The 22,808-nt window shown below is 52.0% G+C and overlaps 1 protein-coding gene across 2 annotated transcripts in view; it reads left to right on the top strand.

Annotated features, from left to right (window-relative positions):
• Positions 1-22,808, top strand: part of DNAH2 (dynein axonemal heavy chain 2) — a 149,577-nt gene that overhangs the window by 59,345 nt on the left and 67,424 nt on the right. For both annotated transcript variants that reach the window (XM_060281903.2, XM_035134845.3), the window contains exons 21-33: positions 7,633-7,833; positions 7,932-8,088; positions 8,446-8,620; positions 10,380-10,543; positions 10,685-10,846; positions 11,804-11,907; positions 12,443-12,599; positions 12,966-13,048; positions 13,576-13,756; positions 15,830-15,968; positions 17,774-17,991; positions 18,238-18,336; positions 18,922-19,047. In XM_060281903.2, the coding sequence (XP_060137886.2) occupies positions 7,633-7,833; positions 7,932-8,088; positions 8,446-8,620; positions 10,380-10,543; positions 10,685-10,846; positions 11,804-11,907; positions 12,443-12,599; positions 12,966-13,048; positions 13,576-13,756; positions 15,830-15,968; positions 17,774-17,991; positions 18,238-18,336; positions 18,922-19,047 (1,966 nt within the window). The remainder of the gene's footprint in view (positions 1-7,632; positions 7,834-7,931; positions 8,089-8,445; positions 8,621-10,379; positions 10,544-10,684; positions 10,847-11,803; positions 11,908-12,442; positions 12,600-12,965; positions 13,049-13,575; positions 13,757-15,829; positions 15,969-17,773; positions 17,992-18,237; positions 18,337-18,921; positions 19,048-22,808) is intronic.

Here is a 22,808-nt window from a genome sequence, read left to right as displayed (position 1 = left end):
AACGCTCATCTCACTTTACTGGCCGAGGGAGCTGGCGTACAGCTTCCAGGTCATGTGGCCAGCATGACTTAAGCTGCTTCTGGCGAACCAGAGCAGCGCACAGAAACGCCATTTACCTTCCCACCGGAGCGGTCCCTATTTATCTACTTGCACTTTGATGTGCTTTCGAACTGCTAGGTTGGCAGGAGCTGGGACCGAGCAACGGGAGCTCACCCCGTCGCGGGGGTTGGAACCACCGACCTTCTGATCGGCAAGCCCTAGGCTCAGTGGTTTAGACCACAGCGCCACCCGGGTAGCAGGTGCAAATGTGGTTGCTCCAGAGAACTTTGCCAATGAAAGACCATGTGGAAGAAAGGCAGGGCTGTGCTTTTAAGGAGAAAGGAAAGGGACCAGAAGGTGGGGGGTGGGGAAGGGGGGGCGATTCAGGAGGCAAAGGTATGAGAGCTCCACTGAGAGGTCTGTGTAACTAGCAGGCGCCAGTCACCTGCTGGAAAGGTGGAATCTGCCCTTGCAGGCATGTGGGGCCAAGGTTTCTCATTCAGGGCCTGCCATCTCTCAGTTGTCAGTAGTACACCTGGCTTGACTTGGGGTCTCAGTAGAACATAAGCTGAACATGAGTCAACAATGTGATGCATCAGCAATAAAACTAATGCTATTCTAGACTGCATCAACAGAAGTAGTGTGTCCAGGTCAAGGGAAGGAATAGTACCGCTTCACCTGGAGTCCTGTGTCCAGTTCTGGGCACCACAATTTAAGAAGGATATTGATAAGCTAGAATGGGTACAGAAGAGGGCGACCAAGATGATCAGGGGACTGGAAGCCAAGCCTTAAGGAAGAACAGTTGAAGGAACTGGGGAAGGTTAGCCCAGAGAAAAGACTGAGAAGTTATATGAGAGCCGTCTTCAAACAGTTTAAGGGCTGCCAGCTTGTTTTCTGCTGCTCTGGAGGGCAGGACTCAAACCAATGGCTCCAAGTTACAAGGAAGGAGAGTCCAACTTTGTGACAGTAAGATCTGTTTTGACAGTGGAACAGACTCCCTTGGGAGGTGATGGACTCTCCTTCCTTGGAGGTTTTTAAGCAGAGGTTGGATGGCCGTCTGTCATGGATGCTTCAGTTGAGATTGCTCATTGCTGGTGGTTGGACTAGATGGACGTAGTACAAAGTTGCATGATGGGAACATAGGCAGGTCCCTTATAATGAGTCAGACCGCTGGGCCATCTCCTGGGCTTCAGGCAGGGCATTTCTCCCAGCTCTTACCTGGGAATGGTGCTGGATTTGAACCTGTCCTACAGGGTAGCTTTGGGCTTTGGCATTCGGGACTTTAACTTGTGGTGGGGCTGCCCCAAGTGAAGATAAGGCAGTTGCACCCTGGAGGCGCTGTTCTACCCTCTGTGTACACACAAAGGTTTGCGGATCAGAACTCCCCGCAGCGTTTTCCCCGCTGCCCAAGCCGGGGAGGGCAGTCTGTTTCCCCTTTCTGTTGCAAGCCCTTGTCGAACACCGCTGTGCGCTGCTCAGCAACTGCCCTTCCCCTTCCCCAGAGGAGGCTGGAATTCAGTGCAGCTTGAGCGATGGCTTTGGGGGGAATGAGCAGCAGGAAGAAGAAAACCTGTTTCCATGCAAATGTCAAAAGTGATTTTAAGAAACCCAAACCGGGGAGAGAAATACAGAGAGTCTGAGTGCAAGTTGGATGTTTGTACAGCTCTCCCCCTGGAGACGTCACATTAAGAGCTTTGTAAACAAGATCCAGCTGCTGCAGGAGACTCGGCAAATAGGCTTGGAAGCCCAGGCCGCCCTCGGAGACGCTGCCCAGCGGGGCTGGCCTGGCGAGAGGAGCCAGACAGCTTGGCTCAGGGGCTGTAAAAAACCTTCTTGCTGGGGCGGACAGCCTCTGCCCTTCCTGAGTGCCCCCTCCTCAGGACAGGGAGGCAGGCACATTCCATCTGGTGCCCTTATTGGGGTGGGGGCCTGCACGAAACTGAGCTTTCCATGATTCATTGTTCATCACTTTTATTTGTTACCTAGCACCATCAGTGAGCCTGGTGCTTTGCTGAATGGGAAAAAGGGTCCCTGCCCCAAAGAGCTTGCAGTCTAAAAATTGACATAGGAGAAACAAGAGGAGGAATGGTTAAGGGGGTTGGGTATATTTAGCTTGGAGAAGAAAAGATGCAGAGGTGACCTGATAGCCATCTCCTGAAGGGCTGTCGCACAGAAGACAGAGCAAGGAAGGAGATTCTGGCTAAACATTAGGAAGAACTTTCTGATGGCAAGAGCCGTTTGACACCTTGGCCAGGTGATTGACCCTCTGTTGGAGGTTTTTAAACAGAGGTTGGAGGGCCAATTGTCAGGGAGTCTTTGACCGTGATTCCTGCATTGCAGGGGGTTGGACTAGATGACCCTTAGGTCCCTTCCAACTCTCTGAATCTAGGAGGGGAAGGGGTAAGCAGAGAAATAAGATGTGGCTTCAGCTTTGCACGCTCAGGCTTTGCTGCAATAGAGCATGGGAACGAGGGGCTTTATGCCAAAGGATTAACGGGAATTGGGTTTGGGGAGAGAAATGAGGGTGTCATGCTGACGTTTCAGGAAGCAGCTTGAAAGAGTCAGCGAGAGAGCTGGAGGGCTTTGGATGGTGGAGGCTGACGGGACGAGGGGCACAAGCAGGGCGTGTGGGGAGTTGGGATCTGAGAGCAGAGAGGTGAGAGGTCACAGAGGGGCTTGAAGGTTAGGGTAAGGTGCTTGTGCTGACTTGGAGAGCGGGCAGGAAGCTGGTGCAGGAAGGACTGGTCCAATACAAAGGATATGAAGATGCTACCTGCCCCCGCCACTTTCCATGTACATAAACCAACCAAGCTAGAAGCTGAACCTTACAGGAGCAGTGGTGGTGTCCTCCACTACAACAGAGGTAGCAGGCTAGCTGGGGGAGCAGGGGCGGTACCATTCCTCCACACCTCCCAGCAATTGCCGATGGAAGTGCCTGCCTCACTCTGCCTATTGGGAGGGTCAGTCCTGGGTGTATGGATTTCAGGGGGGTCATTGTCCGGCCAGAGTAATGGCAGAGACCAGTGGCTTTGGCTGCAGACCATTGGATGGAGGTGAGGGGATCAAGGGGAATGAGAGGGAGAACTGAGAGGGGAAGGTTGCTGTGGTCTAGGCGAGAAATGGCCAAGGCATGCACCACAGTTTCACAGAGTGGGCTGAGAGAGGGGGGGGGGTCTGCATTTTCACAGTGCTACAGGGGGAAGCGACATGGCTTGGCTGTGTACCCAATGTGGAGGAGAGAGAGAGGAGTCCAAGATAAATCACCCAGGGGTCACATGCCTGCTCAGCAGGGTGGATGGGAACGTTGTCCGCGGAAGAGGGAAGAGGGCGGGCTTGGGAAGAAAGATGAGGGGTGGTCTGAGACATGTTGAGCTCGTCCTACGGAGTTTGGACTATTTACTTAGCCCCCTGCCTTTGGTATGCATGTGGAGGCTTGCCTGCTCTCCACAACTTGGAGAAGTTTGATTTCCTTCCTGCCACCTTCCTTTTCTTTTTCTCTGATTGACACAGCAAGGCATCTCCTCCGGCCCCTCGCATTCGGGTCCTTTCCCCAGCATGGGTAGGGAAGCTGGTGAGACTCCCTCCCTGCCTCCTTCTTCCTCCTCCGAACCCGGTCAAGGCCTTCTGAGATGAAGGCATCCTGGCCGAGAGCAGTTCGTGTGTACACACGAGAGGGATAAACGGAAGGATTCCATCCCTGATCCTTTAATCTTTTAATAATTTATTGAACAAGCATGTTGAGTGCTTTGGAGGGAGGCAGCGAGAGAGACTCAGCTCCCCGCCCCCCGCCGGGGTTTGCCTCTCTGTAGAGAGGGAGATGGGAGGCTGGGAGAGGATGCCAGGCAGCCTCCATCTCCTTGGTGGTTCGAGGCTTGCTGCGGTTCAAAAAAGCAAGGAAGACGGAGCAAAAAAAGCGGGAGTCCTCCACTGCCCCGGTGTCATGGCCAGGTCAAGGGGGTCCCTGGGGCTGGCGGCTCTGGCGGAGGCCTCTTCAAAGCAGCTGCCGTTTGCCTTTTGAACTTTTTCGTTTACAGCATGTTTTACGAGCTTTTGATGCCTCGGTGTTCTCCAGCGTGCTTCAGTAGCTGAGTTCTCAGATTAAAGGCAACAAGCAAAAAAGAAAGAGAGCGACCCCCCCCTAAAATAAAACCCCACCACACTTTTGATGGGGAAGTTAGTACAGCAGACCATGAGTCCCTGCCAGGAGAGCCTCTTCTGCCATGTTTTATCCCCACAGATGGCAAAGCCAGGGGGCCGAGGCTGTGGAGAAGTGGCAGCGGCTGAGGGGAGCCAGGCCTAGCGGCAGGATAAATCTCTCCAGTCTCTTTTCTCTCTCCCCCCCCCCAGCCCTCCCCTGCTGTGCTTTACTGACTCAGCGCTTCTGACACGCCTAATTTACGGGCCCTGCATGGGACGGAGGTGAATTTGGGCCCCGTAATGAGGGAGCGGCGCAAAGGATCCCTCCACCCGATCCGTCTCTGCCAGGCCCCAAGCGCTGCCATTGCCCCCTTTGTCTCTTTGGAGCCCCAATTGTGTTTGTTTCCTCGCTCTCCCTGTTAATAGAGTTTGGCTTTGTGTTCCCGTTGACCCGTTGACAGGGAATTAATAAATGAAACAGGAAGACTTAATAAGATCCCTTGGGGCCCGAAACAATTCTCCACCTGCTGGCCTTCCTTGCTTCAATGAGTCAGGAAGATAGGAAGGAAAGCTCTGTTTCAATTAACAAATCGCACGGAGGGATCCGCTTCTCTCTCCCCAAAGTGGCTGTTCCCATTGCGCATCCCAGGGACATGGCCGGACGTGGTCCGAGGGCCACTTTGCACCTTGCGTGTGTCCAGGCAGCGGCCTGTCTTCCTTTCACAGCATATGCATCATGTGATTCTACGTGAATAGTCTTGCATGAGGGTGAATGCATGCTTTGCCTAAAATCCACCCCCCCCCCCCGGCATGTCCAGATATTCCATCCCGTCCCCCAGCCTCTTCCAACTAGCTAGCCGAGAACGTGAAGCAGGGAATTAATCTTGGGATATTTAGATCTGGGTCAAATGATACCCTATTTAGAGTCTAGGTGAGGTGAGATTGCAGATTAGATGGATGTGATGTATTAAAGAATCTGGCTATAATCTATGTAGGTTACGCCTAGGTAAGTTAGATTCATTACTGTGACACCAGAGCACCTGCTGTTCAGGAGTTCAGCAAACTTCATCGGAATGTCAAGCAGCTTTGCAAAAGCCCCTTTTTCCTGCAGCGCAGGCGGGCTTTTGAGTGCAGGGGCGGCGTGCCGACCTCCTCTGAATACCAGTTGCTGAGGTGCGACGGAAGGGGAGAGAGCTGCCTGCAGGCCCTGCTTGTGGGCTTCCCAGCGGGGCCTCTGGTTGGTTGAGGGGGGAAGCAGGATGCTGAGCTTGGGGAAAGAGAGCCCATCTTTGCCTGCAGAAGGTTCCAGATTCAATCCCTGGCATCTCCAGGCAGGACTGGGAAAGAGGTCCGCCTGAAACCCGGGAGACATTGCGCAGCTGGTACTAAACTAGATGGACCCCAACTAGCTCACTAGGAATAGGGCACCTTCCTCCATTCCTGCTTTGACCTTTTGGTCTGATCCATCCGCCTCTGACTGGGGTCCTGCCATCCACAGAAGGACAAAAAACATGTCTGCACAAAAGGCCCCACGCTTCTCTCTTTCCAGCTACCCTTGAGTTGTCAGCCCCTCCGTTGGAAACCTGTGGCACTACAGAATTATGCCTTCCACCATCCCCGACCACTGTCCATGTTGGCTGCTATTGATGGCTTCTAGCCATGGTGGCTGCGCTCTGCCTGCACAGCTGGAGGCAGCACTGGATCTGAACAGCAGTTGCTGGAAACCACAGGAGGGGAGAGCGGGTCTTGCATTGGAATTCTGCTTGTGGGTTTCCCTCTGGGGCATCTGGCTGGCCACTGTGAGAACAGGACGCTGGACTAGGTGGGCCACTGGCCCTCTCCAGCAGGGCCCTTCTTATTTTTATTTGTTATTACATTTCTATCGCACCTTTCTGAGGAGCGCGAGGTGGCGTATGTCACGTTCCGGTCGGCGGGCGGTTGAAGCCCTGTCTGAGGACGTCAGGACCAGAGGCAAGATGGTGGTGTAGAAGCAGGAACAGGTGCAGGGCTGAGGGTCCAGCAGCAGGCAGTTACAGGGTCAAGGAGCAAGGCAGAGGCCATGGTCTGGGAGTCAAGGAGCAAGGCGTCGGCAAGGATAAGGTCCAAGGGTTGAGGGGCAAGGCGTCAGCAAGGCAAGAGTCCAAGGAGCAAGAGGCCAGAGGCAACCAGGCAGGGATAGCGTTGCTGTGGCCAAGAGCTGAAGGGAAATGCTGAGCTTTTATCCCTCCCAGCTCCTGCCACCAGGTGCAGTGAGATATCAAGTGGCCTCACCTGAGTGACCCCTCCTTGCCTCTCCAGCACAAGCTGAAGCCTCACCTGAGTGACCACTCCTTGCTCCTCCAGCACAAGCTGAGGCAGGCCCCAGTCCTGCAAACCACTACAGGTCCCAGAGCCTGTCTCCTGCCCATACTCCTGACAGCGTAGCCCTGTATCCTAACCCTGCAACCCCTGTGAGGTAGCTGAGGCTGAGAGACTGTAACTGGCCCATGTCATCCAGTGAGCTTCATGGTCAAGTGGGGACTGGACCCTCTCCTGGGCCCGAGTCTGACGCTCTAACCGCTATGTCCTGGGAGTCATTTTGGACTCACAGGTGTCCATGGAGGTACAGGTCAATTCTATGTCCAGGGCAGCTGTCTGCTAGCTCCATCTGATACGCCGAATGGGACCCTCCCTGCCCACAGACACAGAGTGGTGCATGCTCTGGTTATCTCCCGCTTGGACTACTGCAATGCACTCTACATGGGGCTACCTTTGAAGGTGACCTGGAAAATGCAACTAATCCAGAATGTGGAAGCTAGACTGGTGGCTGGGAGTGGCTGCCAAGACCACATAACACCAGTCCTGGAAGACCTACACAATTCAAAGCGTTGGTGCTGACCTTTAAAGCCCTAAATGGCCTTGGCCCCCAGTACACCTGAAGGTGTGTCTCCACCCCCATCGTTCAGCCCAGACACTGACGTCCAGCTCCCAGATCCTTCTGGCAGTTCCCTCACTGCAAGAAATGAGGTTATAGGGAACCAGGCAGAGGCCTTCTTGGTAGTGGCACCTGCCCTGTGGAACGCCCTCCCGTCAGATGCCAACGAAATAGAACAACTATCTTTTAGAAGACATCTGAAGGCAGCCCTGTTTAGGGATGTTTTAAACGTTTGATGTTTTAACGTGTTTTTAATATTCTGTTGGGAGCCGCCCAGAGCGGATGGGGAAACCCAGCCAGATGGGCGGGGTATAAATAAATTGTTGTTGTGGTGGTGGTGGTTGGTTCTTACGTCATAACTGCTGGGAATTGTCACAGTTCAGCAGCATGCAGAGGGCTTCCCTGGGGGTGTCGTTGTCTGGCAGCGGTTCCTCTTTCATGAAGTTGGAGCCTCTGGAAGGAGTGGGGCAGGATAGGATGGGGCTGAGGTCTCCAGGCAAAGCCCTCCTGCTTTTCTTACTGGGCTCGTATGGCCCCTGCAGGTACATGGAGGTGGCCAACAACGTCCAGAAGGAGGAGACGGTGCTCAGCATCCAGTTTGTGCTCCTGGACTGCTCCCACCTGAAGTCCGCCGTGGTCCAGCACTGCAACGAGTGGCAGCACAAGCTGACCAACCTGCTGAATGAGATGGCCACCAGCCGACTGAGGGAGCTGTATGCCTACCTCCAGGACAACGCCGCCGAGTGAGTACCGAGCCCGCCCCTCCCCTCCCCCCGGAAGTGTTCTCTGCCCCAGCCTCCGGATCCTCCCTCTGACTGGACCCCCTTTGCCCCCCGCACAGTGTCAGCCGTCCTCCGCAGACCCTGGAGGAGCTCAGCCGGAGCCTGCAGCTGCACGAGACCCTCCAGAACGAGCTGCCCAAGATCGAGGGGCAGATCCCCCCCATCCACGAGCAGTTTGCCATCCTCGAGAAGTACGAGGTTGCAGTGGAGGAAGAGGTGCGAGGGGCTCTCTGGCGGCCATGGGAGGAGGGCGGCCTCCTCCTTCTCCCTCTTTCCCTGCCAAAGTGATCCTGAACGTAATATTCTCCCTTTTTTTGCTGAGGTAGACGCTCTCGGAATTAAGTTACGCGCCCTGCTGAGGGCAAGAGCCAGGCACAAATCTGATTGATCTCTGGGATGAGGGTGGCGGGCATGGTGGCGGGCAGGCAGAGCAAGGGAGCAGCTGTTTGGGGAAGGGGGGAGGTCACGCTTCTCTCTTCTCTGGAGTGCCTCCTTGCCTCTGATCCCCTTCCTCTGACCTCTGTGTTCTCTTCTTCCTTCTTCCTCCTCCTCTTCCTCCCCTCTCGCTTCCAGGTGCTGCAGCTTCTTGGGGAGCTGAACTCGGAGTGGCTGGCCTTCCAGCAGTGCATCCTGGACAGCGAGGCCATGCTGAAGAAGCACAAGGAGAAGTTCAAGACGGGCCTCATCCACTGTGCAGACGACTTCAAGAAGAAGGCCCAGAATCTCCTGCAAGACTTTGGCGCCAATGGTAAATGGCCGCAGGGGGGAGCCCAGGCGCTCTCTCTCTCTCTCTGCCCCCCACCCCCACCCTCTTTCCCTCCTCGGTGGCCAAGTCTTTTTACAGCCAAGGGCACCTTTCCCTTTGCAAGGCAAAGAATCCCACCCCCTCCCCTTTGGTCGATTGCGTGAAACCTCAGCCTGGGCTTTGCTTGTTTTAAAGGCCTCAGAAGAATCTGTAAAGCAGCCCAGGCTCGATGGAAATCTGGCTCCTGCTGTTTTTACAGGCATCTTAAACTCTTAACTGGAGGCCCGCAGCCAGGGCTGCGTCTGGTAAATGTGCCTCCTGGCTCCCATCTGCACACGCCACAAGGGAGGCTTCTTGTCTGATCCTTTGTACATTTACTTGGAAGTAAACCCCCTCGGGATTATTGTGCAGCAAGTTCATACTGTTCTCCAGGAAGGAGAAGGTTGCCACTGGCACCGTCCCGCCCGCTGCCTGGTCCCCAGCCACCGAAGCTGCCTTTGCAAGGAAGTGGCTTACCATTGGCTGTGGCAGTAGCCATCTTGTGAGCCAATTGCAAAGGCAGCCGCAGTAGCTAAGGACCGAACAGACCCGGCGGGGGTTGTGTTTGTATGTGAGATGCAGATTCTCCTCCTGGAAGGAATCCAGAGAAGGAAGGTGCAATGTAGTTACATGGGCAGTAAGAGCCGCTCGACAGTGGAACGGACTCCCTTGGAACGTGGTGGGCTCTCCTTATTTCCTGCATTGCAAGGGGTTGGACTTGATGACACCTGGGGTTGCTTCTTGTTGGAATTCGGTTTGGTAGCTCACCACTCCTCAACCCGTGTGATGTATGCAGAGTCCCAGCCAAGTCTTCAGAGATTTCCTTCTCCCAGCAGAACGGCTTCTTCCTGAATCCCTTGTTGTTGTTGTTGTTGTTGTTGTTGTTGTTGTTGTTGTTGTTGTTGTTGTTGTTGTTGTTGTTAGAATTTATATACTGTACTGCCCTATACCCGGGGGTCGCAGGGTGGTTCACAGAATAAAATCAAGATATAAAACCACAAAATACATAATAAAAAGAAAAACAGCAACTTCTCTCCCATACAGTTCTAAGTAACAAAGTCTTTATTGTCTCCAGACATAAGACAAAGCTAAACACTACTATGGACTTTATACAGTACTTCTGGTCTTTGAAGTAAGGATGCATATGTACAGAGAGATTGACTAACACTGTCGCCATGCTAGCTATCGCTGCTGTGTAAAACCCGCAGCCTCTTCCCCTGACTCTCGCAGATTCAGAGTCAGACCCTGACAGCAAACAGGACCGAGACATGGGCAGGCGTCAGGACAGGACTTCACATAACGAAAGCATTCCCGAAATGGGAAGGCGAAGGAGTCATCAAGTCGCACACTCAACCTTGCTGGTGTTGCTGTGATAACCCAGTGCACCTGCTCTCTTATCTTGGAACATCCAGACATAGGGCATGTGCTAACTCAAAACGTGAGACCAAGCACCGTGTCATTTAAACCATTGTTCACATTGCACCAAAACTTCCAGGTGTACAATTCATTCTATGACGGGGGTAAGCCTCTGTCCTCAGTGGGACTGACATCCTAGCACACCTGTAACCAGGTCTCTGTCTCACCTTATACTGAGCACTGCTGCCTTCACCTATCATTGCCTTCCTCCAGACTCCTTATGCAACTGGATGGCCAAGCAGAGAGGGCAGGGAGGAAGAAAAGGGCTTGGGGTTATTGACTCCTCCTCTCTCTCCTTCCATGCTAGGTCCTTTCACCAGCGCCTTGTCGGCCGATGCTGCTCTGGAGCAGATTGCTGAAATGAGGCGACTGCTGGCCCAGATGAAGGAGGAGGAGAACACCCTTCGTTCTAACCTGGGCATCTTTAAGATCGACCAGCCGGCCTCCAAGGACCTTCAGAAGCTGGAGAGGGTAGGATTGGCTCTGCGGGGAGGGAGCTTGCCTTGACCGACCCGTCCACCACCTCCTCCACCAGAAAGAAGGAAGCTGAATTCTGGGGTAGGCCTGCAGGCGAGCTTGCCGTCGCTGACCTCTCTTCTGCGCCCCCTGCAGGAGTTGGATTACATCCAGCAAGTGTGGGAGATCACCAAAGAGTGGGAGGTCCACTGGAATGAGTGGAAGGTAGTCAGCTTCAAGACCCTGAAGACAGAAGTGATGGAGAACATAGCATTCGCACTTTTCCGCAAGCTGAACAAGCTGAGCAAAGAGCTTAAGGTAAAGGGCAAAGCATGGGTCGTGTCCCTGCAATGATGCCCAGCTGACCCTTTTTAGGGCCACAGGGGGTCATTTTCCCATTGGGGACTCAAAAGGGCATTTCGCAGGATTGGCTGCTTTTCCTTCTGTGCTTCCATCCTAAGAAAAGCAATGTCAGGCTTTGAGGAAGCGGCTTCCCCCCTCCCTTTGGCCATGGATAAGCAGAACAAAGTAAATATAGTTTCTTACCATTTAAAGAGATTTTAATGATCACAGTGGAAGAACAAAGAGTCCATTCTCGGAGTAAAGGTGCTCCCAGTTAAGGTTTACACACACACCCCGAGTCACCCTCGTCTTGCAACCTGATCTCGCAACCACTGCCTTCTGTGCAGCTACGTTATCTAATCTCTGTGACCTTAGACTGATCAGTTGGACCCTTTCCAGCAAACCAGTGTCTGTTAACTCTCTCTCTCTCCCCCGGTTCTTCTCCTCCTAGCTGTTCACCACCCAGTTCTTCCTAACTTTTGTCTTCTGAACTATGTCCCTCTGTGAATCACTGTTTCAAATCTATACAGTTCCACTGCTCCTGGGAAGATTCAGGATCTGGATAAGGAGCAGGGGGAGGGGGAGGCTCCCACCATTCCTCATCTGTGCAGCCTTCCTTGGCACGATCCCTGACAAGCAGTCCCCCAGGATTAAGGGTGGAGGCATCCCTTCAATTGCTGCAGTGGGTGGCCTGGATTGTGTCTTCTTGGGAGAGGAGGCAGGCACAGCAAGATGAGTGCTGAAGGGCCTATTGGCAGTTGCCTGCAATCCCGGTATTAGTTCTGATGATGATGTTGATAATAATAATAATAATAATAATAATAATAATAATAATAATAATAATATCCCTGCCCATCTGACAGGGTTACCGCAGCAGATGTTTTTCAGCCTTCCACAGTTTTTATAAACTCCCATTGACTTTTTCTACTTTAGGATCGGAACTGGGAGATCATTGATACCTCCAAGGCGAAGATCGAGCAGTTTAAGAAGACCATGCCCTTAATCACAGACCTCAGGAACCCGGCCTTGCGAGAGAGGTAGGCAGTTTGATTACTGGCTAGGCTGTTCCTTTTGGGGAAGGTTGATGAGGATCCTATGGAGCTGGAAAAGAAGGGTGGACCATGGAGACCCCTCTGTGACATGACCCAGGCCACAATGAATGGTATACCTCCTGCAGTCGTCGTCCAAGATCCGAACATCCCATTAAGGCAATGTTACTCCATCACTGTGGAACAGGCTGCCCTGGATATATTTTGGGTCTTGCAACCGGGTGGTTGCAGGGGCTTCTGGCACCTACCCCATGATTTCTGATAATGATTTTCAGGTGTTCTTGGGCCTGGGGCACTGGCCTATCTTCTCATCAACAAAGCAAAGTGGGCAGAGACCAGGGCGGTGGGCTGGAGACGTGGAGGCGAGATGCTGGGAATTGTCTGGCCAAGAGGAGAAGTTCCCTAGACTGCCCATGAATAGCTAGGGTTCAAAGGCATAAGATTCTTCTTGGTGCTGAAGTGCTCAGCTCTTCACCCAGAAAAGAGAGAGACCCTCTGATTGGCTTGTTCTGGTTCCCTGCAGGCACTGGGAACAGGTGAAGGACCTGGTCCTCAGGGCATTTGACCAGGACGCTGAGGATTTCAGGCTGGAGAACATCATTGAGCTTGGTCTGGATAAACACGTGGAAAAGATTGGCGAGATCTCTTCCTCGGCCACCAAGGAGCTGGCCATTGAGCAGGTAGCGTTGGCTGCTCTGGGGCCCTGCCCCATCCTTCCTCAGAAAGAAGGATGCCTCAAGCATCACTTGCAGGGGGCCCACTTCACCCCCACATTGAGCAGGGGTGGGGAACTGGATCAGACCAGCTCCTGGCCTCCTTTACCACCCAACCTGCCAGTCACCTGGTCGCCATTTCCCTTTGCTCAAAATGCCTGTAAATGGCAGGGAGTCACATTTTTTTACTGTATCCCACCTGACATCATGCATAACCTCAGGTGGGTGTGGCTTGGGGAAGTGGTCCTGCTGCTGCTTTAGCCACCGGGTGCCCAGCCTCCAGCCTCTCTCTCTGTCAGCATTGGCAATTGGCCTTCGTTGCCTTCCCTGCAGGCTCTTGCAAACATTGCCAAGACCTGGGACGCCACCACTTTGGACATCGTGCCATACAAGGACAAGGGACACCACCGTGTCAGGTAGGCCCAGTGCAGGAGGTGTAAAAAAAGGGTGACCCCTTCACCCCTTCACCCAGGCACTCTGGCACATGCCAGAGCAGGACCCAGGTTGCATTTCTGTCATGGCCTCTGGCCGGGATTTGTCCAGTTGGGCTGGGTAGCTTTAAATTTCTGGCCCCCTCTTTTTTAGGGTTTTTGTCTGCTGTCCATATCCCTGGTTTTAAAATTTTGTGCCTGCCTTAGTTTTTTGTTTTTTTTAATGCTCTCATTATTGATTTTAGAAATTGTTGCGAGCTTCCAGAATCATTGCAACCGTGGTGGAAGGGCAGAGCACAGTTTTTCTGAAGTATAAATAAATAAAACGACGCGGGAGATTTAGGAGCTTGTGGTCCAGACACTGTCTAAAGTGGGGCTTGTCAGTACATTCCAGCCCAGTCAGAAGCCAGAGAGGGATTCTGATCTTGCATGCATGCTCTGACCTTACAAGGGTTCCAGGCTTTGGGCCCTGTCCGGGAAGGCCTGTGCTCACGTGCTCCCCATTTCTGCAGAGGAACCGAAGACGTCTTCCAGGCTCTGGATGACAATCAGGTGGTCTTGTCCACCATGAAGGCCTCGCGCTTCGTGAAGCCCTTTGAGAAGGACGTGGACCGCTGGGAGCGCTGCCTCTCGCTCATCCTGGAGGTGATTGAGATGCTGCTGACGGTCCAGCGACAGTGGATGTACTTGGAGGTGAGGCTCGCTTTCTCCAGAAGGCAGAAAAGGCGGTAGCAACAGGCACTTGGGGGCTTCACTGATGGAAATGAGAAACTGTCTCTCTCTCTCTCTTTGGGCAACAAGTAACCGTTCTGTCTTGGTGCTATCAGACAGGCCTCTGAGCAAGCGTTAAATGTGAGCAGATCAGAGGAGGGGGCATTAGAGGGTTTCAGTGATGGCTGTTCTGCATCTTCCACAGAAAGAAAGGAAAGAAGCAGGTCCTTCCTTCGTGCCACTATGCATACCTGCCATGTTCCTCTCTGAAAAATAAGGGACTGGACCGAACGTAGCATACCGGAAGTAGCGCGGTGACCATATTGGAACTGGGCAGAGCATGCTCAGAAGTGACTTTTGCTGCTGCTGTGCCCAGTTCCAAAATGGCCGCCGCCACCACACCAGAAGTCGCGCTGCAGCCATTTTGGAACTGGGCAGAGCAGCATCAAAAGTCGCTTCTGAGCATGCTGCGCCCAGTTCCAAAATGGCCGCCGCACCAGAATAAACCGGGGGGAAACAAAAAAATCCGTTTTTTCGGCTGGGGACAGCCGGAAAAACGGGGGTTTCCTGGGGGAGACGGGAGACTTGGCAGCTATGGCCACTATGGGCAGTCTCTCTTTCAGTCAGAAAGCAAGGGTAACTTTTTAAACAGAATCTGAGAGGGGGAAATTACCCACAACCCTCAGGATATGTTGCAAGTGTGGCATCCTGCTGCACAGAAAATGTGGCACCCCTTTGAAGGAGGCCCAGCCACCTCTGTAAATTCACCTCCATTGGTCCAGAGGACTCCGGGTGACTTAATATCTTCTTCTCTTCCTGGTCATCTTCTCCCTCCTTGACTAGACTCCTGCTCCCAAGGAGACTCCTGGCAACCCAACAAGTCCTCCTACACTGACTCTGAGCTTCCTAGGGTACCCTGTTGCCTTTGCACATGAGGCCCAGGGGGTGAAGGGAGAGAGTTCAGGATCAAGGCAGGGCTCTGGAGGTGGCGGGAGGGGTTGTTGCAGGGGCCTGTCAGATGAAACTTCCACAAGCCAAGGCACTTCTGGTTGCCTCGGGACCTTTGCGGAAGAATTTATTGTTACTCAGAGTGGAGGAATGGTGTTGGCAATTGATGGAAGTAAAGTTGATATTAAAGAAAAAACATGGTTGACATTTACCAATAATAATAATAACAATTCAAGAACCCCGCTTGGACTTTTTGTGGGGAAAAGAAATGAATGATTTTGAGACACTTTGACTTAAAAGAAATAATGTTTTAACAGGAAGTGGAAAGGATTGATGGTTATCATAGACTGAATGTCTTGTTTTCTTCTTCTTTTTGTAATATAACCAGCAGATGGAAAATCAGAAGCCCTCTTTATCTTTATTGTTTCTTTTCCTTTTCCTGTTTTTCTCTCTCTATCCTTTCTTCTTCGTGCTTCTTTCTCTTTCCTTTACTCTTTTCCTGCCTCTCCTTTTGTTGTTCTTGTCTCTCTTTGTTTTCTTCTCTTTTCTCCTTGGTGTCCTCCACTCGGGGCCTTTATTGAGGTCCAGAGATTGCATACTCATGGGGGCAGTAGATGTTTGATGGAGGACCCTGGGTGGGAGGCAGGGAAATGTTGGTCTTCCAAGATGAGAGGCTGGGAGGAGAAAGGAAAGATTCCAGGTGAGATCTGAGAGGAGAAAGGAATATCTCGGGTCAGAGCTGGGAGGAGCTCTCTGTGTGTGGTAAGGGTTAAGAACCACTGTTAAGATGGAACTCTGTGTTCTACTTACTCTATTTTATACTTTTTGTAGCTTTTAATTCTTATTTTTTTACATTAGTTTACTATATCTTACTGTATTACAGAAAGCTTACATGATAAAAAGAGACCTTTGCGACTTCTCCCATGTTCTCGCCTGCCCTGGGGTCCCAGAGGCTGGGTTGGGCAAGAGCCTCTCAGATCCTCTGTGCTGCTACTGTGGGCAAGGCGGGCAGTGCCTGGTGACCTCTATCCCCAAAAGTGCAGGTGATCCCAGCAATTTGTGCCTCACCCTCACTCTCCTCCTCCTCCTCCCGCCTCCCTTCCCCAGAACATCTTCTTGGGGGAAGACATCCGCAAGCAGCTGCCCGGTGAGTCGGCCTCCTTTGACCGCATCAACAGCAGCTGGAAGACCATCATGGACCGCTTTGTGAAGGACAACAACGCTCTGCGGGCCACACATTACCCAGGTGCTGCTGCTTTGCGGGAGGGGGTGCAAGGAGAACAGGGCCGGTGCTAGGGTTTTTTGTGCCCTAGGCAGATCACCTTCTGGCTCCCCCCAGGGGATGAGAGGGAAAGAGAGAGAGAGAGAGAGGGAAGAGAGAGGGAAGAAAGAGAGAAGGAGAGAAGGAGAGGAGAGAGAGTGTGTGTAAGGGCGGGAGGAGGGGGTGAGAGGGAAATAGCGAGAGAGAGGGAGGGAGGGAAGAGAGAGAGAAGGAAGGAAGGAAGGAAGGAAGGAAGGAAGGAAGGAAGGAAGGAAGGAAGGAAGGAAGGGGTGGGTAAGAGAGAGAGAGAGAGAGAGAAAGAAGGGAGAGAGAAAAAAGAGGGGGGGAGAGGAAGCCTGCTCTTGCGAGAGGCGGCGGCAGGATGAGTGCCCCGAAAGGAGCGCTTTCGGGGCGCTGATCCTGTCGCCACCTCTCGCAGGGGCGGTCGGCCGCATCTCCCTTCTCCCCGGCTCACTGTGGGGCGGGGGGAAGGGAAAGCGGCCCAGCCGCCTCTCGCAAGAGCAGGCTTCCTTCCCCCCCCCCCGGCAGGCTGGCCAGCGCCCCCTCCATTTTGGCGCCCTAGGCAACTGCCTAGTTCGCCTAAATGGACGCGCCGGCCCTGAAGGAGAAGCAAGGAGGGGAGGTGACAAAAGCTCAGGAGCGGGGGTGTGCCCTCCTGATTTGCAGGAAGGAGGCCCCAGGTTCAGCCCAACACAATAGCCTCAGGTGACAGGTGATGAGAGAGGTCTCACTGCCGGAGACCTGAGAGAGCAGCTGCCAGCCAGAGGCAGCAACACTGGGCTAGATGGGCCCAGATGGTTTAAGGCAGCTTCCTATGAAACATTAGGAAGAACTTTCTGTCAGCAGGAGCCATTCAAGAGCAGAGCCTCGGAAGGCGATGGGCTCTCCTTTGCTGGAGGTGTTTCATCAGTCAGGGATTTAGTTGTGATTCCTGTATTTCAAGGAGTTGATGATCCTTAGGGGACCCTTCGAACTCTGTAATTCTATGATATGACGGGCAGTCCTGTTTGGTGCAGTGCGATTAAATGTGACAAGCGTCAGGGAAGTAGAGGGCAGGCCACACAGGACCTTGCTAGTTATCTCCCGCTTGGACTACTGCAATGTGCTCTACATGGGGCTACTTTTGAAGGTGACTCGGAAACTACAACTAATCCAGAATGCGGCAGCTAGACTGGTGACTGGGAGTAGCCGCCGAGACCATATAACACCGGTCCTGAAAGACCTACAATGGCTCCTACATTCAAAGTGTTGGTGCTGACTTTAAAGCCCTAAACGGCCTCGGCCCTGTATCCCTGAAGGAGCGTCTCCACCCCGATCGCTCAGCCCGGACACTGAGGTCCAGCTCCAAGGGCCTTCTGGCAGTTCCCTCACTACGAGAAGTGGGGTTACGGGGAACCAGGCAGACGGCCTTCTCAGTGGTGGCGCCCACCCTGCAGAACGCCCTCCAACCAGATGTCAAGGAAATAAACAACTATCTGACTTTTAGAAGACATCTGAAGGCAGCCCTGTTTAGGGAAGTTTTTAATGTTTGATGTTTTAACGTGTTTTTAATACTGTGATGGGAGCCACCCAGAATGGCTGGGGAAACTTAGCCAGATGGGTGGGGTTTATTTATTTATTTATTGTTATTATTATTATGGCATGGGCACTTCAGCACCTGCAGAAGGTGTGCGGATAGGCCAAAGTGGGTGGGTTTCTTTTCCAGGGGCAGCGGGGCCACTTGCGACTGTTTTGTGATGCTCAAACCCCCCCCCCCCCCGCCACCACAGGACTGTTGGACAAGCTGGTGGAAATGAACAGCGCTCTGGAAGAGATCCAGAAGTCCCTCGACATGTACCTGGAGACCAAGCGCCACATCTTCCCCCGCTTCTACTTCCTCTCCAACGACGACCTGCTGGAGATCTTGGGCCAGTCGCGCAACCCGGAAGCCGTCCAGCCCCACCTCAAGAAGTGCTTCGACAACATCAAGTGCCTCAAAATGCAGAAGGCAGGGGACCCCCCCACACACATACCAGCCCACTTGACTGCCGGCAACTGCCCCCAGCCTCACAGCAAGGCTTCTTCCCCAGTGCCTTTTCTTCTTTCCACTAAATATTGTGGTTAATGGGCAGCTGGCCTTCTCCTCATCCTGGGCTCTCTCTTGGTGGGAAAGTGAGCTAGCAAGGGCCCCTTTCTCTCCCCCCCCCAAACCGGTGACTGGGACGAAAACCTTAGTTCTCTCTTTTTCCCTTAGATTGGCAATACCAACCGATCCGAAGCCTTGGGCATGTTCTCTCTAGATGGCGAGTACATAGATTTCACCCACTCAGTGTTGCTGGAGGGACCCGTCGAGGTGAGTCCTTTCTGGCCTTCTGCTCCTAGCTCTCCCTGACTGTGGAAAGGAACTGCAGTACCATGTGGGGAAACCCAGCCAGGTGGGCGGGGCATGAATGAATTATATTATTAGTATTATTATTAAGCACCGCAAGCATCAAGAACCCAGTATGGATGGGCAGGCCTCGCTGGGGATGTGAACGCTATGCCTGGTCTCTCTCCCGTGACTGCTCACACTCCCTGAGTTAGGGTTAGTTGAGCAGGGTCTAGCTTGGGGGTCCCCTTCCTGGTCCTCTGCTGCTGTGCCTCAATAGAGGCCGTCTCCAGCCTCTCTAAGTAGCCCTCTGAACCCCTGCGTCTCCCACTCCCTCTGCTGCCACCCTTGCGGCTTTCTCTGCTTTCTGAGACCCTGTGTCCGGTTCAGCGCGATGAGGGTGGAATAATGTGTCGAGAGAGCAATTTTGGGGAGCCAGGGATTCCTCCGACGTTTCTCCCCTTGTGCCTTTGTGCAATAAAGTTGTGATGCTCACCTGCAGCAAGCCTTTTCGCCAGCCCTGCTGGTCTGCCCTCAGAACGTACTAGCTGAGGATCGTTGACCTTGCAGGATTGGCTGTGTGACGTGGAACGGGCCATGCGCTGGACCCTGCGGGAGGTGCTGAGGAACTGCCGCCTCGCCTTGAAGAAGATGCTGACCAAGAGGGACAAATGGGTGAAGGAGTGGCCTGGACAGGTGATGGACAAGGCCAGGGCTGTCTTTGGCAGATGCGGTGCCGGGGTGCAAATTTTCGCTCAGCACCCACAAATTACCACGGATAAGGGGGGGCGAAGCTGTGCACAGCCAGCCATGGGGGTGTGTGCGCAACTCTCCCCCATGCTGCTGCAGGAGAGCAATCCCCGCAGAGGCTTGGGAGGGAAGCTGTGCGCCCGCCAGCCACATGTTTGACGGGGAGCAGCTGGCGGGCGTGCAGGGAAAGGGGAGGCTGCCGGCAAAGCTGCGCAGCTCCTCCACTTGCTGGGACGCCCCAAGAGGCCGGCACCCTCGCGCAACGAACCACTAAGCCATATGGGAAAGAAGGCCAGAATATGAAGAGGGATGGGGTGGTCACACTGAGGCCTTAGCCGGCACCAAAGCAATAGTGGAACAGACAACCTTGGAAGGGGGTGGACTCTCCTATATTGCAGGTTTTTTAGCAGAGAATGGCTGGCTGTCGGGGAATCTGTGACTCCTGCATTCTAGGGGTTTGGACCAGGTGACCCTTCCAAGTGTACAGTTCCATGTCTATGACTCTATCAGACTGTGCCTTGGGCACAGATTTTGGCCTGGCCTTTGACGCCTAAGGGGTGTGTGCTTTTAGGGCACACCCTTATTCTTGGAACTGTCATTCATGTTGGTTGTTTTTAATACTGAATTTTAAATTGATATCACCAGCCCTGGACCTGCTGATGAACGGTGGGCAGTAGATTTAATAACAGTAATCATACTCAGTACTACTCCATGCTAATTAGTGACCCCGGGAACTCTTTCTCTTCCTCTTTTAAGTTGTACTGACAAGCAGTGGTGATGGGATTTCACCATTGGGAGGTCCAGTCGGCAGCTCCCTCTTCGTCTCAGTCCCGGTGATTCCCATGGAACACGACTCAGGGTCTCAGCAACCTGAGCACGCAATCAGCAGAGATGCCCACGCAGTTTCAGCAGAGATGATAAGGCAGCAGCAGAGAGGCATTTTAAAGTGGTTTATTTACAGCTATATTACAGCATGAAGAGAGAGCGAACGATGCTTTCTCTCTTCCATCAGATCAAACAGTTCAGAACAGAACTCAGAACAGAACCAGTACAGAACTGAAAGTAGAAGTCCATAAAAGGATATACCTAGACATGTGACATATCAGCAGCAACATGCCTAAGTCTTAAGGTGGAACTGAATCTCCTGACATCACTCCCCCATTCTGTGAAACCTTAAGCTCAGCAGTTCCAAACTGTAGCTTTTGCATATAACTGTGCAACTGTTCTTTATTTACAACCTTGGACAACATATCAGCCGGAATTTCATTACCTGGCATGTATGATATTTGGACCAGTCCTTTCTTTATGCATTCCCTTGCACGATGTAATTTTATCTGCAAATATTTGGTCCTCTGCTTGCAACTCTCGGATGCTAGCAAAGCTAAACAGGACTGATTGTCTTGATATACCTGAATAGGACAAGACACATTAACTCCAATATCCTTGAACAGTTGCAACAACCATTCACAATCCATTAAGGAGAGTGAGAGAGCGTTGAGCTCTGCTTCACAGGAACTCTGACAAACGGTTGTCTGTTTCCTGCACATCCAATCAAAAAGACAATGGTTGTATACATAACAAACACCTGAAGTGCTTTTGCTATCTGTGTCATCACTACCAAAACTTGCATCTGCGAAGATTTCCAGACCTCCAGTCTTTTGACTTGTGAAACGCAATCTGTAGTGCATGGTTCCTTTTAAGTACCTACAAATGCGTTTCAAAGCACGCCAATCCTGAACAGTAGGATTGTTGGCACGTCTGCTCAGCAAATTACAGCTAACAGCAATGTCAGGTCTTGAAACTCTTGCGATGAAGTTTAACTTACCTAACACACATCTATACAGTGTGGTGTCGGCAAATGGTTCTGCATCATCATCAACTTTATAACCTTGTACCATAGGTGTGTCAACAGGATTTGCATCAATTAAATTCAGTTGGTTCAGCACATCAGTAATCTTTTGAGTTTGGTGTACCAGAAAAGTACCTTCTTTGTTTCTCTCAACCTGTAGAGAAAGATAATTGGAAACCTCACCTAGGTCTTTCATATTGAAGTGTTCCTTCAACTGAGCAAGTGTACTCTGGTACAACTCTTTGTTCTTCCAGAAGAACAGCAAATCATCAACAAAACAAATACAGTACAGTTTTTGCTCCCCCTCTTGTTTGACAAATACACACATCAGCGATACCTTGCTTAAATCCTAAGGAAAGCAATGTTTCTGTAAGTTTGGTGTTCCAACACCTGGCACTCTGTTTGAGCCCATACAGTGATTTCTTTAGTTTGCATACCATTCCCTTTGGTACATCCACACCAGCAGGGGGCAGTAAAAATATATCTTCCTGCAAAACCCCGTATAAAAAAGCTGTATCGATATCATGATGGGCGACCTGAAACTTTTGTTCAGACACAAATTTAAGCATGAGTCTCACCGTCTCGTATTTCACGGTAGGAGCAAAGACTTGGTGAAAGTCCTCCCCCGGTACCTGCGAAAATCCTCTGGCGACCAACCTTGCTTTGTGTCTCATAATCTTTCCATTCTGGTTAGTCTTGGCTTTAAACACCCACTTGCTGTCAACAAGCCTCATTCCCGGGACAACTGGAACTAGCTCCCAGGTTTGATTTCTATCTAAGGAGTCAATTTCAGCCTTCATGGCTTCCAGCCATGGCTGAGCCTGCTTAGGGTTCAATTCCTGAACCTCTTGGAAACTTGCAGGTTCAAAGATTTTTTCAGAGGTACCAAGAACAGCAACAGCTGTCTTTGCATATTCATCAGCATATCTCTTGGGCGGTTTCCCCTTTGTGGCCCTCTCGGACCTTCGAACAGTCCGTTCTTCATCTTTACTTAACTCCTCCTTTTTAGGAGAAAAGCGTCCAATGGTGAACAGAGGTTCTTCTAGTTCAGTGTCAGACGCATCTGATGGTCTGATTGAGGCTTTTGTGTGACGGGTATAGGGCTCCGTTGAGTTGTTTATGACTCAATTAGGAGCCTCTGATTATCGCCCGGCGCGCTTCCTCTCCGCTTCTCTGCTTCCGTAGAACCGGGCTGGCAGTAAAACACACACACAGCAGAGTTCTTCTTCTCACACAGCGAAAGCTTGTATAGCCGTTGGATAAAAAGCCTCTTAAGAACACACAGAGTCCAAAGTGTTCTTAATAACTACTTAAGTTTATTCTAGAGAGAAAAATAACAAACAACCTGGTGAGAGCGCAGACATCTTGCGACCGTCTCCCAGGCAGAAACGAAACCAACTGCGACATACAGAAACACTTCTGGTACATTCTGTAACATGATATTCCTCAGTGATCAGGTGCTACAGTACACAGTTAACTCTTTAGTTACTTGTTACTCATCACACCCCCTCTCACCTGAACACTGGGGATAGCGGGTATCCAAACTTACCCCAAAACCAACCCTTCACAGAATTCCCCATGCCGTTGGAAACTCAAGGGTTTTGTGAACCCATCTGCTAGGTTCTCTTGGCTTGGACAATACCTCAACTTCACCAAGCCTACCTGTATGCTCTGACATACGTTTCGGAAGCGGATGTCTAAGTGTTTGGTTCTGGCTTTGAACTGTCCAGACTCCGCCAGTCTCAAAGATGGTTGATTGTCGCCCCAAACAGTGATGGGCTGGCTACAATCACCCCAGATTTCCTGGACCAAACATCTGTAGTACTCCAATTCAGTGCATGTCGCAGACAACGCACAG

Source organism: Zootoca vivipara, chromosome 12, assembly GCF_965207765.1.
Source record: "Zootoca vivipara chromosome 12, rZooViv2.hap1.1, whole genome shotgun sequence".
Lineage (NCBI taxonomy): Eukaryota > Metazoa > Chordata > Lepidosauria > Squamata > Lacertidae > Zootoca > Zootoca vivipara.
This window is presented reverse-complemented; position numbering and strand designations above follow the sequence as displayed.